Below are 18,730 nucleotides of genomic sequence, written 5' to 3'. Positions count from 1 at the left end.
TACCGGTCAAATTTAAGATTGTGACTTGCCAGGAGGGACTACCAATTACTCTAACAGGCAACACATTGGCAGCAGTACAGTTAACACACCTACTGCAACAAGCAGAGTGATGGATGTTTGACTGCCAGGCCAGGCCACAGCATCAGACATGAGGCTCTGCTGTGGCCAATCGTGAGCACATGAAGTTGGGCCTAAGGCTTTGAGGGGGCCACCAGCAGCCTTGTGGTAATAAGTTAGAAATACTATTGCATCCCAAGATCAATTTACATTTGTATTACACAATCATGTTGCAAAGCTTGTTTGAAGACCATAGGGCAAGCAAATATGGTACACGAACTACTTAATGATTTTCCAAATATTTCTCTCATACTTTGAATGATTGCATAAATTTGCAATTTGTGTATAGCAACTCCCAAAAAATGGTAAATTACACGTCGTTAGTGAAACTCCTGAAAATACACTTTATTAAATAACCACAGTGTGGTTTCTAATGACTTAGCTATGATCTACTCTCGTATGCACTGAAATTCCTAAACCAGTGACAGTGGAGGACTAGACATCTTAACATGATCCAGTTTTGTGTGTGAAGCAGTCACTGTGGTAAGATAGCAAGGTCTCCCTCTACTACTGTGAATTCTCAAAAACAGGATCCAGAAAGCAAATAAAGGAAAACTGGGGAAAGAGACCAGACAGCGAGGTCATCAGTCTCATCGGATTAGGGAAGGATGGGGAAGGAAGTCGGCCGTGCCCTTTCAAAGGAACCATCCCGGCATTTGCCTTGAGCGATTTAGGGAAATCACGGAAAACCTAAATCAGGATGGCCGGACACGGGATTGAACCGTCATCCTCCCGAATGCGAGTCCAGTGTCTAACCACTGCGCCACCTTGCTCCGTAAAACTGTGTAAGTACAACTGGCAAATACTACCCCATCAACGCTACAACCGCCAAGCTTGAAATTCATAACAAGCACTGTAGGATATGCACAAATTTTCATTCTTTCCTGTAACATTATAAGTATTGTTTATCTTCTGTAGAATTCCCAAGAACAAAATGAAGATGCAAACTTGGTGCTGTCTTTGATTAGCACTGTTTTTATGTTTGGTTACCACCCTCACATACAATACACACTGACCAAAATGACACTATCCCATAAAGTGTTCAACTTCCGCAATTACACAATTTAAATAATGAAGACATCCATAAAAAATGTGACAGACAGGCCTAAATCAATGTCTACAGTAACTATTTCTAGCACCTGGTGAGGCAGTTCTCTTCATTAAATACGATAGTTTATTTTATGTTTGATTTAAAAACATTTTTGGGCTAATTGTAATTCAGCCACATTTTATTACCAGTATCAAAGGAATGAATAAGTGGATGAACTATCAGTCTCTGTGAGATCAAGATATCAGAAAAAAAAAAAACAGTTATGAAGCACCTACTCCAACTGATTGAGGCACATCATGTATCAGTGTTTGACTAACAAAAAGTGAGCACAAAATACATTTAAATCTCTGTAACAGAAAACAACACATACAGTTGTGCTTTATATCTGAACAGACTGTCAAACCTAGATAAAACATTTTAAAAAGTTACTTACATTGCATCAAGAAGAGTAATACAATGGGTCATAATTTGAAATATTTATCTAAAGCACAAATTAGTGAAAACAACTTATTCTGGTTACCTGTGTAGTTTACACTGTTTCGTATTATGAGAGCACACAACATAATAGTTTAGCATTTATGAATTATCATTAACATCAGTTTCATGTGATACTAACTGTTAAATGGGGCTTAATAGTCTCGTATTAAACATTCACATTTATAGACACCATGACGCAAGATATTACTACCATTCACGATATATTTGTGATCCTGCAATTTTATAATATTCATTCTAACTGACAATAGCACCCATGTAACTAGATTCATCTCAATGATATAAAAACATACCAATTTAAAAAATTAATAAAAAGGTATGGAATGTAGTAACATCTAAAAATTCAGCAATGTTGCTCTCTTTAAAAACTGTTGGCTTTCATTAACTGCAAAGACAAAATAACTCTGTTCTTGTAATTTCCACCATCCGTTGATACAATATCTGCAACTATTTTGCTAACAAATTAAAAGAAACACACCAAACTTTCCTTCATTATGCTCACCTACTATTACTCTGTAAAAAAAACATACCACCGCAGCTTTAACATTATGGCTGTGTGAAGGCAAAGTATTCACGAAGTAATACAGAGAAACATGAACGGGAACTATCATAAAAGATAAAGGTTGCTCATGAAACTGCCGTCTTAACATGAATCAGAAGTAGCTGACAAGTATAAAAACACAGAAACTGTAGGCAGATCTTTTTTAATTCCAATACAAAACTTCCATAATGAAAAATGTGCTGTTATTGCAAATAATAATAACATTATTGACTATCAAAACTTAGGAATTTCATTCACTATGCAAAACTGTACATTAAACAATTATGATAAACAATACCAAATAGTAGTAGTAGTGGTGGTGGTGGTGGTGACAATGAGAGTGTGGTAATGTAGGTGGTTGTGGTGGTGATCATGATCATGGAGATGGATATGATGATGATGATGATGATGATGATGATGATGATGATGACTGGAGGATCAGCATAATAGGCAGGTATGTCACGTAGCAGTCCCAAAGAAGCACTGACCAATAGCTATGCGTACTACATTTAAATACCTTTCTTAGTACTACTATGAAATTGGTTGGCAACTTCTTATAAAGTTTTAATGGCCAGTAAAACTAGAAATAAATTTGAAAGCTTAACATCACCATCTAAATAACAATCAATAGTTCAAGATACATCATGACAATCATATAAATTTTGTTTACATTCAGTACTAATTAATAACAATTAAGGAGAAAGATATATTTCAGAAATTTAAAAATGTATTAGACAACATCTGCTTTTTTCCCACTGGAAACACTGGCAGCTGATGTAATCCAGGCGTTGTCAGTGCTTCGATGAACTGATGTGCATACAACTTTGTCAGTCATCAGTGGCCATACCTAAAAAACAAAATCCCTTATTCAAAACTCTGTACTCACACTGTAAAATTGTTTACTATTAATCAACTCAAAAATTAGTATAATATTGGGAAACAAAACCCTAGAAACACAAACTTATCTTTAAATAATCCTGTTCAAGTTATATTTCAACAGGTGGTAACTTCTACAAGTACCATACTCATCATCCACAATTAATCGACATACTGAGAAGTTGTTAACAACAGTCCACGAGAAAAGTAGGATCAAGAATCAGGTAACATTGCCTATTCAACAATGGAAAATCCAGGAGACTGCCGTCATGTGTATGTGAGTTGTCATACACAAGTGTGTGTGTGTGTGTGTGTGTGTGTGTGTGTGTGTGTGTGTGTGTGTGTGTGTGTGTGTGTGCAAGCCCGTGCGTGCTACCTCCAATGAAGCCCTTGTTGGTTGAAGGATTTTACGGCTTTTTCTGACAGTCTTTTTGATCTGCTTATCAGTGACAGCTTCTCCACTATACATTGTGTAGCAACTATACTTTCCGTAATACTGTAACACTGCCTATTTTTGAACAAACCATTTTGCAGGGGCTGCATAGAGATACTTCCTGGAAAAGGAGCTATCACAAAGAACTCACATGCTGATAAATGTGGAAATTTGTTCAACTTTTAGCTCCTGTACTTCGTAACTGAGAGGTGGGATGAAATGTAAAATACATCTAACATTCCTTTAAGTGATGGTTTGGTTGTGTTAAACATTGCTGAACGCAGGGGCCCACAAATTGCACGTAATGGTATTTCTATTGTTTAATACAGATAGAAGTTGCATTAACTGAATAAAGTAAATTATATACTAAATCATTCCAAAAACAACTCTCACAGAACATACACACAAAAAAATGGGCAAAGCCATCTTAAAAGTTCATTTTTTGTGCTAGCAGGAGGAATGATGAAATACATTGAGAAACCAGAGGTGAGATTTCTGAAAATTCAATTCATCATTATTAAAACATTGCATTTTAACTAATAAATGGCTGCATTAAATCTCTGCATGCTCTTCATTGAAGTCATACATAAGTGAAGACCATCCTAGTACTTGCCAAAAGTGAGAGACATGGGAGAACAATACTGATGGAGCACACAGGCAGCTGGCAGTAGTGTGACGACTCTACAATGAGTGGGGATGAGATGGAATAAGGACAACAGTATGGCAAGAAGAGTATGCAGGGCCCTTCCAGAAGGGCTAAACGACAAGAACTTTTTCTAACGAACAGACAACAGTTGAAATCAGGGCAGGTGTTAACGTCAGAGTCACCATGTCTGTTGGCAACAGGTTACTGAAAGATAAGTTGAGACCTCTATAATCCGATATAAATTACTTTCCAGTTGACATCTGTCACATGCAGCTGCTGGCTACCACTTGATTACAGGTGGCACACGAATATGGCAGGTCACTTCAGAAGTGCTGTTACATGTAACACAGAGCAATGTTGGAAGCAGCCCCCGTGAGGTATGATGGGAACAAGAGATGCTCTGTCTATAGTGACTAAGTGACCAATGACTGAACTGTTGTAGAAAACATTTTACAGCTCTGAATTTAAACTCTTGTCAAAACCTAACCACAATCTCGTGATGCGCAATGTATTTGAGAAAGTGGTGGTCAAAAATCTGTGGCAGAACTAAAATCACTATTGTTTTGTTGTCAGTGATTAAAGCTAACCTCTATGATTGAACTGAAGACACAAGAATTCAAATCCTAGTGTTAAAAGCAAATTGTAATTTCTCACTATCACTGGTTACCTGAAACAACCCCACACTGGCTACACAAGCTGCTGCATTACCAAATATGAGCAGTCCTCATTGACACTTTGTAGCACATTATAGGCAACACAGGCAGATTCAAAATGAAAAAAGATTTAAGAAGAAAAATAAGAGCAAATGACGTCAATATGAGAACAAAAATAACATAGCAAAGTATTACAAATAAAAAAATAATTACATTTACACCAATGAAATGAATAAAAATAGTAATCAAATTCTTGAAGAGATCCAAACATATAAAATTCTGAACTTCAGGTTTATAAGCTACCCACTGTGCTACGCCCTACAGTACGTATTAGGTTGTTATATTTATCAATCTGATGCCCCGCTTGCAATGATGAGCTACAACCTTAAAGAAATTGGCTTAATGCAATGTCATGTGAAGCTTATCTAATGTAAGCCAATTTCTGCGATAGTAATATCCGCGTATGTCTGCTCCCTGCCGCCGTTTGATTAGCAGCTGCCGCAGCATGTCGTATATTATTAGCTCACTTATTTGTTACATAGTTTAATTCTTAATTTCTTTGCGTGTTTTTGGTACTTGCATTGTTTAATTCATACATTTCGGACGTATTATAGTATTTGAGAGTTGTAGCATTGCGTTTTAGTACCTGAATAGTGTAAAATCGCGTAGTCTCCTTCCGCCGCCGAACAGTGTGTCAGCAGTGCGCAAGTAGCAGCATTACTGCATTTACTAGGCAATCTTGTATTTTAATAACCGTTTAACTTTTGTGTCGAATTGTTTGTGCTCTCCGTAGGTTAGTTCAGACGTTCTTTGCACAACAGTTTTTAGCATGGATAGGGACTGCAACTGCTGTGTTCGGATGCAGGCTGAATTGGCATCCCTTGGCTCCCAGCTTCAGGCAGTGTTGGCTTCGGTCACACAGCTTGAGGCTGTTGCCAATGGGCATCACTGTGGGGGTCCGGATGGGAGTTTGTCGGGGACGGCCAGCTTGTCCCACGCATCGGACTACGACTGTGGCTGCCCGGGATACTGCCCACATTGAGGCTGACCCCTCACCTGTGGTAGAGTGGGAGGTCGTCTCGAGGTGTGGCAGGGGGCAAAAGACATTCCGGAGGGCTGAACGGAAGGCCTCTCCAGTTTGTCTGACGAACCGGTTTCAGGCTCTGTCTCAGGCTGATACTGATCTTCGGCCGGACATGGCTGCTTGTCCTGTTCCAGAGGTTGCCCCTCAGTCTGCAAGATCCGGGCGGTCACAGAGGGTGGGCTTACTGGTAGTTGGGAGCTCCAACGTCAGGCGCGTAATGGGGCCCCTTAGGGATATGGCAGTAAGAGAGGGGAAGAAAACCAATGTGCACTCCGTGTGCATACTGGGGGGGGGGGGGGGGGTCATTCCAGATGTGGAAAGGGTCCTTCTGGATGCCATGAAGGGTACAGGGTGCACCCATCTGCAGGTGGTCGCTCATGTCGGCACCAATGATGTGTGTAGCTATGGATCAGAGGAAATTCTCTCTGGCTTCCGGCGGCTATCTGATTTGGTGAAGACTGCCAGTCTCGCTAGCGGGATGGAATCAGAGCTCACCATCTGCAGCATCGCCAACAGGACTGACTGTGGACCTTTGGCACAGAGCCGAGTGGAGGGTCTGAATGAGAGGCTGAGACGGTCCTGCGACCATGTGGGCTGCAGATTCCTCGACTTGCGCTATAGGGTGATGGGGTTTCGGGTTCCGCTGGATAGGTCAGGAGTCCACTACACGCAGCAAGCGGCTACACGGGTAGCAGGGGTTGTGTGGCATGGACTGGGCGGTTTTTTAGGTTAGATGGCATCGGACAAGTACAGAAAGAGCAGCAGCCTCAAAGGGTGCGGGGCAAAGTCAGGACATGCGGGGACCAAGCAGCAATCGGTATTGTAATTGTAAACTGTCGAAGCTGCATTGGTAAAGTAATGGAACTTCAAGCGCTGATAGAAAGCACCGAAGCTGAAATCGTTATAAGTACAGAAAGCTGGCTGAAGCCAGACAAATTCTGCCGAAATTTTTACAAAGGCACAGACGGTGTTTAGAAAGGATAGATTGCATGCAACCGCTGGTGGCGTGTTTGTCGCTGTTAGTTGTAGTTTATCCTGTAGTGACGTAGAAGTGGATAGTTCCTGTGAATTATTATGGGTGGAGGTTACACTCAACAACCGAGCTAGGTTAATAATTGGCTCCTTTTACCGACCTCCCAACTCAGCAGCATTAGTGGCTGAACAACTGAGAGAAAACTTGGAATACATTTCACATAAATTTTCTAAACATGTTATAGTCTTAGGTGGAGATTTCAATTTACCAGATATAGACTGGGACACTCAGATGTTCAGGACGGGTGGTAGGGACAGAGCATCGAGTGACATTATACTGAGTGCACTATCCGAAAATTACCTCGAGCAATTAAACAGAGAACTGACTCTTGGAGATAACATCTTGGACCTACTGATAACAAACAGACCCGAACTTTTCGACTCTGTAAGCGCAGAACAGGGAATCAGTGTTCATAAGGCCGTTGCAGCATCCCTGAATGTGGAAGTTAATAGGAATATAAAAAAAGGGAGGAAGGTGTATCTGTTTAGCAAGAGTAATAGACGACAGATTTCAGACTACCTAACAGATCAAAATGAAAATTTCTGTTCCGACACTGACAATGTTGAGCGTTTATGGAAAAAGTTCAAGGCAATCGTAAAATGCGTTTTAGACAGGTACGTGCTGAGAAAAACTGTGAGGGACGGGAAAAAGCCACCGTGGTTCAACAACAAAGTTAGGAAACTGCTGCGAAAGCAAAGAGAGCTTCACTCCAAGTTTAAACGCAGCCAAAACCTCTCCAGACAAACAGAAGCTAAACGATGTCAAAGTTAGTGTAAGGAGGGCTATGCGTGAAGCGTTCAGTGAATTCGAAAGTAAAATTCTATGTACCGACTTGACAGGAAATCCTAGGAAGTTCTGGTCTTACGTTAAATCAGTAAGTGGCTCGAAACAGCATATCCAGACACTCCGGGATGATGATGGCATTGAAACAGAGGATGACACGCATAAAGCTGAAGTACTAAACACCTTTTTCCAAAGCTGTTTCACAGAGGAAGACTGCACTGCAGTTCCTTCTCTAAATCCTCACACAAACGAAAAAATGGCTGACATCGAAACAAGCGTCCAAGGAATAGAAAAGCAACTGGAATCACTCGACAGAGGAAAGTCCACTGGACCTGACGGGATATCAATTCGATTCTACACAGAGTACGCGAAAGAACTTGCCCCCCTTCTAACAGCCGTGTACCACATGTCTCTAGAGGAATGGAAGGTTCCAAATGATTGGAAAAGAGCACAGGTAGTCCCAGTCTTCAAGAAGGGTCGTCGAGCAGATGCGCAAAACTATAGGTCTATATCTCTGACATCGATTTGTTGTAGAATTTTAGAACATGTTCTTTGCTCGCGTATCATGTCGTTTTTGAAACCCAGAATGTACTCTGTAGGAGTCAACATGGATTCCGGAAACAGCGATCGTGTGAGACCCAACTCGCATTATTTGTTCATGAGACCCAGAAAATATTAGATACAGGCTCCCAGATGGATGCTATTTTCCTTGACTTCCGGAAGGTGTTTGATACGGTTCCGCACTGTCGCCTGATAAAGTAAGAGCCTACGGAATATCAGACCAGCTGTGTGGCTGGATTGAAGAGTTTTTAGCAAACAGAACACAGCATGTTGTTATCAATGGAGAGACGTCTACAGACGTTAAAGTAACCTCTGGCGTGCCACAGGGGAGTGTTATGGGACCATTGCTTTTTCACAATATATATAAATGACCTAGTAAATAGTGTCGGAAGTTCCATGCGGCTTTTCACGGATGATGCTGTAGTATACAGAGAAGTTGCAGCATTAGAAAATTGCAGCGAAATGCAGGAAGATCTGCAGCAGATATGCACTTGGTGCAGGGAGTGGCAACTGACCCTTAACATAGACAAATGTAATGTATTGCGAATACACAGAAAGAAGGATCCTTTACTGTATGATTATATGATAGTGGAACAAACACTGGTAGCAGCTACTTCTGTAAAACATGTGGGAGTATGCGTACAGAACGATTTGAAGTGGAATGATAATATAAAATTAATTGTGGGTAAGGTGGGTACCAGGTTGAGATTCACTGGGAGAGTCCTTAGAAAATGTAGTCCATCAACAAAGGAGGTGGCTTACAAAACACTCGTTCAACCTATACTTGAGTATTGCTCATGAGTGTGAGATCCGTACCAGATAGGGTTGACGGAGGAGATAGAGAAGATCCAAAGAAGAGCGGCGCATTTCGTCACAGGATTATTTGGTAACTGTGATAGCTTTATGGAGATGTTTAGCAAACTCAAGTGGCAGACTCTGCAAGAGGGGCGCTCTGCATCGCGGTGTAGCTTGCTCACAAGGTTTCGAGAGGGTGCGTTTCTGGATGAGGTATCGAATATATTGCTTCCCCCTACTTATACCTCCCGAGGAGATCACTAATGTAAAATCAGAGAGATTCGAGTGTGCATGGAGGCTTTCCGACAGTCGTTCTTCCCGCGAACCATACGCAACTGGAACAGAAAAGGGAGGTAATGACAGTGGCACGTAAAGTGGCCTCCGCCACACACCTTTGGGTGGCTTGCGGAGTATAAATGTAGATGTAGATGTAGATGTATGTGACACTGACTTGCGTCTTATGCAGAAGGATCCAGTAGTGTTTGGTTAGTGCTGTGTATGAAATGTGTGTGTGAGCATCTCATGCGCAGTTGTGCGTGTGACAAAAAGGGCCAGATTCAGAATTTGGGATCGAAACACATCAAGTAAGAAAGAATGATTTTCTCATTTTGAGAAGGCACCAGGAGTGAGAGATCTGTTTAATTTGCTAAGAGCATTCTAAAGCCAAGATCATGTAAGTATTTCTTTATTTAAAACAACCAGCTATGACAGACTTATTGTATCTTCATGTTTTAAAAAAATCTTTTTGTTATGAAACATGATCATTTTAAATTGGACCTCACGCCAAGTTGTCGTAGATAAAAAACCAGCACATTATAGGAGGTTTGTCATAGTTAAAGTATAAAAAAATACGTCTTGCAAATGGCCATATCCATATTGACACTGCTCACAGATGATTATTACGTCACAGTACGAAGTAGTGTTACGTCACAGTACGAAGTAGCATAACTGCTTACAAAGCTGTCTAGCTTACGAGGACTGTTCAAAACATTCCGTGTCATTCATAATTTTGCATCAATGGCATTTTGGAGCGAAATGTGGTTGGCTTCCCTGCACATTTAATGCGCAACTGCCAGAAGTTTCACTGTTTTATGTCTTAGTTATTGTTCAGTGCTGTACTGAATATAACATCGTGTCGCACAGTTTGCGAATTTCGACATGGTAAGAGTTAGGGGAGCAATCAATCTGCATTAAATTTTGGGTGAAACTCAAGAAAACCTTTACAGAGACACACCAAATAATACAGGAAGCCTATGGTGATGAGTGCTTAAGCCGCACACTGTGTTGTAAGTTGTTCACATGTTTTAAAAATGGCCAGACAGAAGTTAAAAATGACCCTTTTCATGACGCCCGTCAACATCTACTGATGATGCTCATGTCAGGAACATCACCATAGCTGAGTGTCCCAAACAAAGATAGACTGCCTGAGAGATTGCAGAAGAACGTAATGTATCAGTTCGCTCATGTCGAAGCATCTTTGAATGCATCATGTTGCTGCCAAGTTCATCCCAAAGCTCACAAATCAAGCCCATAAAGACCTTTGCTTCGCAATCGAAGCACTTTTGGATTGCGCAAATGAAAATGAGATGTTCCTTATGAGAACCATAACTGGTGACGAGATAGGGGTCTAAGGTTATCATGTTGAGACAAAGGTTCAATCATGTGTCAGGAAAGGTTCTCCAAGACCAGAAAAAGCTTTCAGGTCACGTCAAATGTCAAAGCTGTGCTGATGGTTTTCTTTGACTTCGAACAAATAGTTCATGAATTTGTGCCACAGGGACAAACTGCTAACCGATGTTACTATTGGGATGTGCAGCAATGCCTGCGAGAAAGTGAGAGAAAGAACGGTCTAAAATGTGGCAAGACAATTCATGGCTTTTGCATCATAATAACACACCTGCACATTCGTCCCTGTTGGTGCGTGACTACTGCACAAAAAACAAAATCACTGTGCTGTGTCATCCTCTGTACTCTCCAGACCTGGCCCCTGTGGACTTTATTTTCAAAGTTGAAAACCCCTTTGAAAGGATAAAGATTTGCAACGTTGGATGAGATAAAATTCAAAGACGGTGCTTCGAGCAATCCAGCAAGAAGGGTACCACGACTGCTTACGGAAGTGGAAATGGCACTGGAAGCAGTGTACCAAATGTGGAGTAGAGAATTTTGAAGGAGTCTATGCACAGAAAAATTTTGTGGACAAAGTTCTGGAATTTTTTGAACATAACTTGTATGTAAACATACGTGTTACTGTGTTTTTGTGACATAAGGATCTCTCATATATATAATTTAAATATTTTTGTTGTGACAAACCTTTCCTCATGTGCTGGTTTTTACCCACATGACAACTTTGTTTGAGATCCACCTTAAAATGAACACATTTTATAAGAGAAAGATTTTTTAAGACCTGAAGATGACACCAGAGTCTATCAAAACCGGTTCTTTTGGATACAGAAATATTTATGCGATCTTGGCTTTAGAATGCTTTTACAAAGCAAGAAAGCAGGACATTCAATGGGAAGTGGACTGACCAATTGTTGTGGCAGTTTGGCAATGGTGAATGGTTTGGGTAAGACGCTGAGCACTTCAATTGGAGGAAACCAGCTCTAACACAAGAAGCGTCAACTATCAAGTAATTTAAGTCTGACTATAGTAGCCATGTGCCCTTACTACTGACACAGTATCATACACAACAAAAACTTTCACGGTGTAGAGCCTTAGTCAACTGGGACATTGAGTGTGGGTCGTCAATGATTCTCACTATTGTTTTTGGGGGCGAGACTGTGTGTTGTACATGATCTGGTGAAAGATCAAATCAAACATGGAGTCTGAGGACCCATACCTCTCCCAACTCCATGAGTCAAGCACTTTTTATCTGTTGCCTTTTTCTCAGCATATATCATGTCATCTGCAACTGTATGAGAGGCTGTTAATAAACAAACACAAGAATGTGAACTTATGTATGTCAGTTTCATACAGGGAGTATCAAAGATAATCATCCTATTTGGCACATCTATATTTCTGAAACTGATACACATATACAATGAATTTTGGTTTTTGATGAACGAGAAACTCAATTCCCCCCCCCCCCCCCAATATCATTCCATAGGTGTTCAAAATGTCCTCGAGATGCACGGCATGTCAATGAGGTATTTAAATTGTTCCGAAATTGCAGTGAGCATGTCTTCAGTTATAGTTTCCACAGCTGCTGTTATGCAATGTCTCAGTTCGTTTATTATCTACAGGTTACTCACATTCATTGGGTGGCTTGCGGCTACTTTTGTACACAGAAAAACTTAACTTTCGCACCTCATTTATAATCCAAAAAATTACGCCATCTTGCTGTTCACTTTTGTCACAAGAAATGTATCGATGTTGTGAGAAGGTTATGAAAATTGTAGCGGGAGTTCTGACTACTTATGTTCCTTATTTATGTCTCTGTGTGCGATAGCTGAGTGGTTCTTTTGTGTGAGAGTATTTTCTCCCCTGTCAGTTGTCTTACAGTGGTAAAGAATATTGCAGCGAAGTGTTGTGTTTCGGTTTATTAAGAGGTGCAAAAGTTATGTTTTTCTGAGCATAAAAGTAGCTGCAAGCTGTCCAATGAATGTGAGTACATAAACTATGTAACAACCAGTACCCATCCGAACTGTATCCACAACACTACCACATTCCCAACCATATGACGCTTACATATGTAAGCTTACATTTTTGTATTTGTTTACTAACAGCACATACAGTTGCAGATGGCGTGACTTATACTGAGAAAAAAGTCAACAGAGCAAATCCAGAAAATATGCCAGAAACAGCAGCAACAATAATAAAACCATGTTGTGATGCATCGTAAATATGGTATCGTGAAAGTATTCACAGAAAACAATATTTAAAATCAAACAGTATATTTGTATAATGTTTTACAACGTTTTATAACTATGATATTTCTGCATGTTTTAGAATCAAAGAACCTACTGATGATCAAGATATTTGTCACTGAAACTAGTTTGGGGATAAATAAATAACAAAAGTGTTTTGCATCAAGGCGAACCCATAATTCCCATATTGTTATTTCAGTACTGATATGTTAATTGTTGAGGAGAGGGTGAATCCTTGGTAGTATGTTTTAAGTATGGTAAACCATATTGTCGTGTCCTTTATAACTGGATTACATACACATTATTCCAGCACGATAATGTAGTTCACACTACAAAAGCCTTGAGGAATTTATGGATCCTTGACTGGCTCGCCCACTCTGGGATGTGATGGGCAGAAGTATACTTTCACACAAGCACCCAGCCAGCAATTCTCTTGAAGTTACACTGCATATATTTCAGGCAGTGCAGGTTATTCCTTAAGATGACATTCAGAGGCTGTCTGCTTCCATGTCACAATGAACAGAAGTGTGTTTTTGTGCCCTTAAGGTCATAGCTCATACCAATGAGATAGTGATCATAGATTCCTAATGGAACAGTAGTTTTATCATTTAATACCCTTTATGTTCTGGACATCTCCACAATGTTTGATAAATATTGGACTGATGCTTCATGGTGAAATACGTTCAGATTTCTCTTAGTGTATAAATCTGGAAGACCATATAAGCATATGAAGCACCATTCTCCCAAGTCAAGTCTAATATCTTACTTCTGTTCCACCTTATGTGGACCCTCAAAAGAATCTAGTACATTTAAATGACTACATTAGACGAGTCACATAGGGAAAAAACCACATAATAAGAGATGAAGGAAATTTAAAACTCAAGTGGAAGTTTAAACTGAGTACAAGAGAAGAAGAAAACTATTGATCAGGTACCAGTTGCTGAAGGAAGTAAGAAAAGCTAATATTGATCAATGAATTTAACGGTAGGCACCCAAACAACTCTACAATCCATTCACTACATGTTTTATTTTTGAAAATTTTGCTAATGTTCTTATCTGACAAAAATAACCAGTAATAGGTCACTGTCAGCTGAAGGCAACATTCCTTTGATAACTTGACATCAATATGCAGCAAATGACTTCAGACAGAGTGTTTTCCAGGAAGTGAACTAGTGTGGTAACAAAATCAACCATGTTAACACCATTTCAGGCAACTCCTGTCGCATCTTACAAGTAAACATCAACTTGACCTTTTGCTTTAAGGAGAAAAGGGAAAAACTCACATCCAAGAGATCAACCCCCACATTGGATCCTATGCGAAGAATTGGGTCATAATTCTGATAGTACGCAATTATGACCCCCTGACAGTACAGTTTTTAAACTTGCACGAACCAGTTGTTTGTTAGGGTGGACTGTTATGAACTTTATTTTCTTATGTTCTAAAATAAATGTCATGTAAGTCTTCAATGCAAAAATTCTTACAAATTATATTTCAAACCAGATGTTACATTTTCTCCTGGCAAGCAACATACCACTAGTCACATTTTTCTTCCCTTTTTAATTAATAGTCTGTACTGAACTCAAAATGTGTACACAGTTGGTTTAGTAGTCTTTCTGAAATCTTCCACCTTGCTGAAAATCTCCCCGCAGATGGTTATTTCAACTTGCAAAGGCAATGAAAATTAATACATGAATTTTGTTGCAGAAAATTGAATAGAGGCAAGCTTTTCAGGTTGTAAAAATTCTTTAAGAATGAAGTACTCAGGTAGCAGCTGTGACTGATGATCCAGGAGATATCAACTGAATAATGTTTGGAAGGGAACTGTCATCTGAAGACACACCTTCCATAAACATTTTGTTCCAAAGGGTTATTTTATATTTTCTAGAGACTAGCATTTTAGTGAATTTCTCACATACTTCTGGCTGGTAAATGAATTTCACCGAGTTTCTCACAAATTTCCACCATGAACTACAGGCCGACATTCATTTATCGACCAAGACCCCACTGGGAAAATCTGTGAGAAATTTACTAAAACACTGCTGTCACCTAGAAAAGATAAAATAACCTTTGGAACAAAACAGTTTATGGAAGGTATGCCTTCAGATGGCACTAAATATTACCAATAAACACAATGTGACTGAAAGTCAATGAGAACCAAATGTACCCATAGAATGCCCATTTTGTTAAGCCCAAACCAGTGTGAGTAATTTCATTCAAGTCATCCACAGCGTTCACATGTCAATGACGTATGTGACTTGCTAATATTCTTCAACTGACAAGCTTCCCTTTAAAGCATGCTTTGAGCAGCAAAACTTTTACTGTGACACGTCCATAATGAGTGCATACCTTATTCCTGTGCCATACTGGACTTTTGCTTCTGAAGACTTGCAATATAAAGAAGAGCTAAAACACCCAATATTGTCACAAGCAACCTGATGCAGTTCATCTTAAGTCTCAGCATTTAAGCTTCCACGAATTACTTATATTACTTCTCTGAGCAGACTGTTTCAAATGAAAACATTTTTCTAAATTGAGCCAATAATGTCTTAAAACTAAAATCTACAACCTACCGATTTTTTTGTAGCATTAGTTCTGCAGTCAAACATTTCAAATACACAACACTTTCCTCCTAATTACATTCCTGTTTACTCCAACATTAATTGTGTGCAGTAGTATGCTTATGAAAGTTGTTATTCAGTAACCAGTTTATTCATGAATTGGTATAGAAGAGTTAGCAAATTTTTCCAATTTTAAATGGTTCATGTTTGATTAGATCAATTTTATTGTTATGTTATGTTATGTTATGTTTCATACTAGCAGGCTTCATATGTATACAAATTCTACTGAAATTAATAATATTTGGAATTTACTTAAATTTTCTTTCCTCATGATGCATTAAATGTATGAATTGCACGGAAAAAAATGTTTGGATATATGCAACGGATGTACTGAAACTACTGTTAAAGATGTTGAAATTGCCTAATGTATACCTGTCTGATCAAAATTATATAACTAACACCGTGAGTGAAGAACAACACTCACTATATAGAAGTAGTGCTACGGCCTAAATGAGGCAAGTAGTCTCACTTAGCACTCACAAATCTCTCCCCAAACTGAGACTACACTCAATCCTGCTGAAGCACAGGGTTAGGAGACAGTAACTGGATATGTCAATGTCAGAGAGGGTGGGGGTGAGGTCTTTGTGACAGGGTGGGGGAGCAAAAGCAAGTTTGATGGCTGATCTAAAGTTACTGGTGTACTGTTTTAGCCTATCCACTGTAATTTTCGAGTAAGTAGCTGTCTTTGCTCATACTGTTTTTAATCTCCTTTCCATAAATTTCCATTAATTCAAGCTGTCAGCTTCCGAATATTCTCTAAGTGTTCATGGAAACACATATAGCAACTAAAAAGCCATTCTACGGTATTCTATTCATTTGCAACTGACACTCTTGCAATTGTCTGCATTATTTTATTTTTATGCTAATCATCCAACCAGAATACCCAAAGTCTTTGTAACTCTTCCTTTCCCACTTTCCACAATCTTATAAAATTCTGTCTTTACCACCAGAATGTACAAAATTTTCCCTTGCAATTTCAAACAAATGTGAAGTGCTGTACAAAGTGCAATCATGCAAAAATGCTTTTACAGTTTTCTACAACTGCCAACACAGTAATTAACAAATGTGCTGAAATATCCTTGATAAGCAATGTACATGAAAGCCAAGTGCTAATGTTGTACACCAACCAGGCAAACAACAAACAGATGATATGCTTAACCCTGTCTCAAGCGAATGAACTATTAGTAGGAGTTATATCTTTGTCACAATAAATTACCGATTTTCTCCCTTCTGTAACAGAAATATGCCTCGCTGTTTTCAGTGCTGAACAAACACTATCTTAAAAATAAAAGGATGTGCCTGTATCAAAGACGTCCAGCAAAAATCATAAAAAATCTCCTAACAGTGTAATACAGTGTGTGAGCCTACTTACTTCTGGAATTCCCACTCTCTGTTATCCAGTGGGCAGACCTGCCTTGTCTTGAGCCAGCGTGAGATACAGTGGAAATGGAATGCATGCTGCAGACAGATTAATAGCTTTAAATTGTATCGATCTGCAGTGCATCACAAACTAAAAAAAAATCTAAAAAAATACAACACATAATACAATTAAATATACACATAAATAAGAAGCATAAAAACTTTTCTTGAAATATAAAACCAGAATGTATACAAACTGTGAAATCATTTTAAATTAAAGAGAATTTCCTCTTAATACAAAACAAACTGAATGAACTTAATGAAAATATTCCAGCTGCTATGTAAGTTGCAGGCAGAGCTGAGAGAGACACTTTCGCATAATATCTATCACATGGATCACCCAAAATATACAGTATACCTTCCACAATACAAATTTTTGTAATGAGTTAAGACAAATGTCAAACCACTAGAACTATTAAATTTCACTAAATTTCTGGGATAAGCGATCATGCAAAAAAATTAAGACTGTCACTGTAAATGTTTTTCTTTTATTAAGAGCATCTGAACTGTAAAAAACTAATATTTCTGAGAAATTTAAACTATAAATATGATTAGAGAGCAGACCATTTCACTACACCTTCTCAAATCATTAATGGAGGGAGAGTCAAACTTTCCCATATAACCTTGAAGGAAACCACAACGGGCACTTAAGAACTAAAAAGTGACACTCTGAGCAAGTCAAAAACCCACGTTTGCATGTCACAGATTAGCAAATACCAAAGTGTCTAAATAGTGAAATAGTGCTGGTACCCGATGCCTTCTTTGCACACACAGTTCAATGAATATAACAGGATCAATGAGACTTAATTGTCTTGTCTCAAACGAACTCTATCAAATGATATTTAATAAAACTGGTCCTATAAAAAAATATTATGGAACGATGAACTCATCATATGTTTTAACAGAGCTGCAATCATAACATTTAAAATGCAACATACCCTATTACTGAATTACATATTTCAGTATCAAAGCTACAGAGGTTACGTTAAATTACAGGTAAATGACATATTAAGGACTTTCTGTGCACTGCTTTTGCACTATATTAAAGTGAAACATAATTTGTAAGACTACAGTGAATTTAAAAACATGTAGATTACATTATGGCAACCAAACATAGTAGTGAGCAATGTCTAACAGTGCACTTTAAGTGAATTTTATAATATTACATTTAACTGTGAAAATATGTATGGGCATCCATCCTGGGTAACTTCTGCAATCAAGCACAAACAAGTTTAGGCCAACATCTTATCCTGGTATCTCCTCTTCCTTGCACGAATTGTTAGTGCCTCTTACTCATTTTAAATAAAAAACACAACAACCGAGGAAAATAACTGATACACAGATAAAAATGTAACATGCAAAATTAGCAACAGAACACAACCAAGGACATGCAGTGTTCATCCTATGTGTACTACATCAAGCAATTATTTTTTTCCCCTAAAGTAGTTTTATCAGCAAGCTGCCAGCTATTTCCTTACAGCAACAGCAGGGGTCAGAAATAAATGTAGAATGTGATTAATGATTTACTTAATGAGTTAAGAAATTCTCTTCCGAGTCAAAAATGTTCTTTTGCTTAAATAAGTACATTATGCAAACCCAGCAATATTATCCAACTTCCTACATAAAAACAATGTAACATACAAGCAATCTATCCTAATAAATTATGCCCGTAATTGTCAACTCAGTTGAGTTTCAGTGAAATTAGCACTGGATTGAAGGTATGTAGAGCAGTAGTGAATAAGCTATGTTCATTTACAA

General features: G+C 38.8%; 1 protein-coding gene across 1 annotated transcript in view; it reads right to left on the bottom strand.

The window, feature by feature from the left end:
- Nucleotides 1-2,350: 2,350 nt before the first annotated feature.
- Nucleotides 2,351-18,730, bottom strand: part of LOC124788128 (RING-box protein 1A) — a 28,599-nt gene continuing 12,219 nt past the window's right edge. Inside the window, exons 4-5 of the mRNA XM_047255267.1 lie at nucleotides 16,926-17,011; nucleotides 2,351-3,051 (exon numbers count right to left, since the gene is read on the bottom strand). Of these exons, the coding sequence (XP_047111223.1) occupies nucleotides 3,039-3,051; nucleotides 16,926-17,011 (99 nt within the window). The 3' untranslated portion in view covers nucleotides 2,351-3,038. The remainder of the gene's footprint in view (nucleotides 3,052-16,925; nucleotides 17,012-18,730) is intronic.

The sequence above is a fragment of the Schistocerca piceifrons genome, chromosome 3, assembly GCF_021461385.2.
Source record: "Schistocerca piceifrons isolate TAMUIC-IGC-003096 chromosome 3, iqSchPice1.1, whole genome shotgun sequence".
NCBI classification, from domain to species: domain Eukaryota; kingdom Metazoa; phylum Arthropoda; class Insecta; order Orthoptera; family Acrididae; genus Schistocerca; species Schistocerca piceifrons.
Note: the sequence above shows the minus strand (reverse complement) of the source record. Positions and strands in the feature narration are given on the sequence as shown.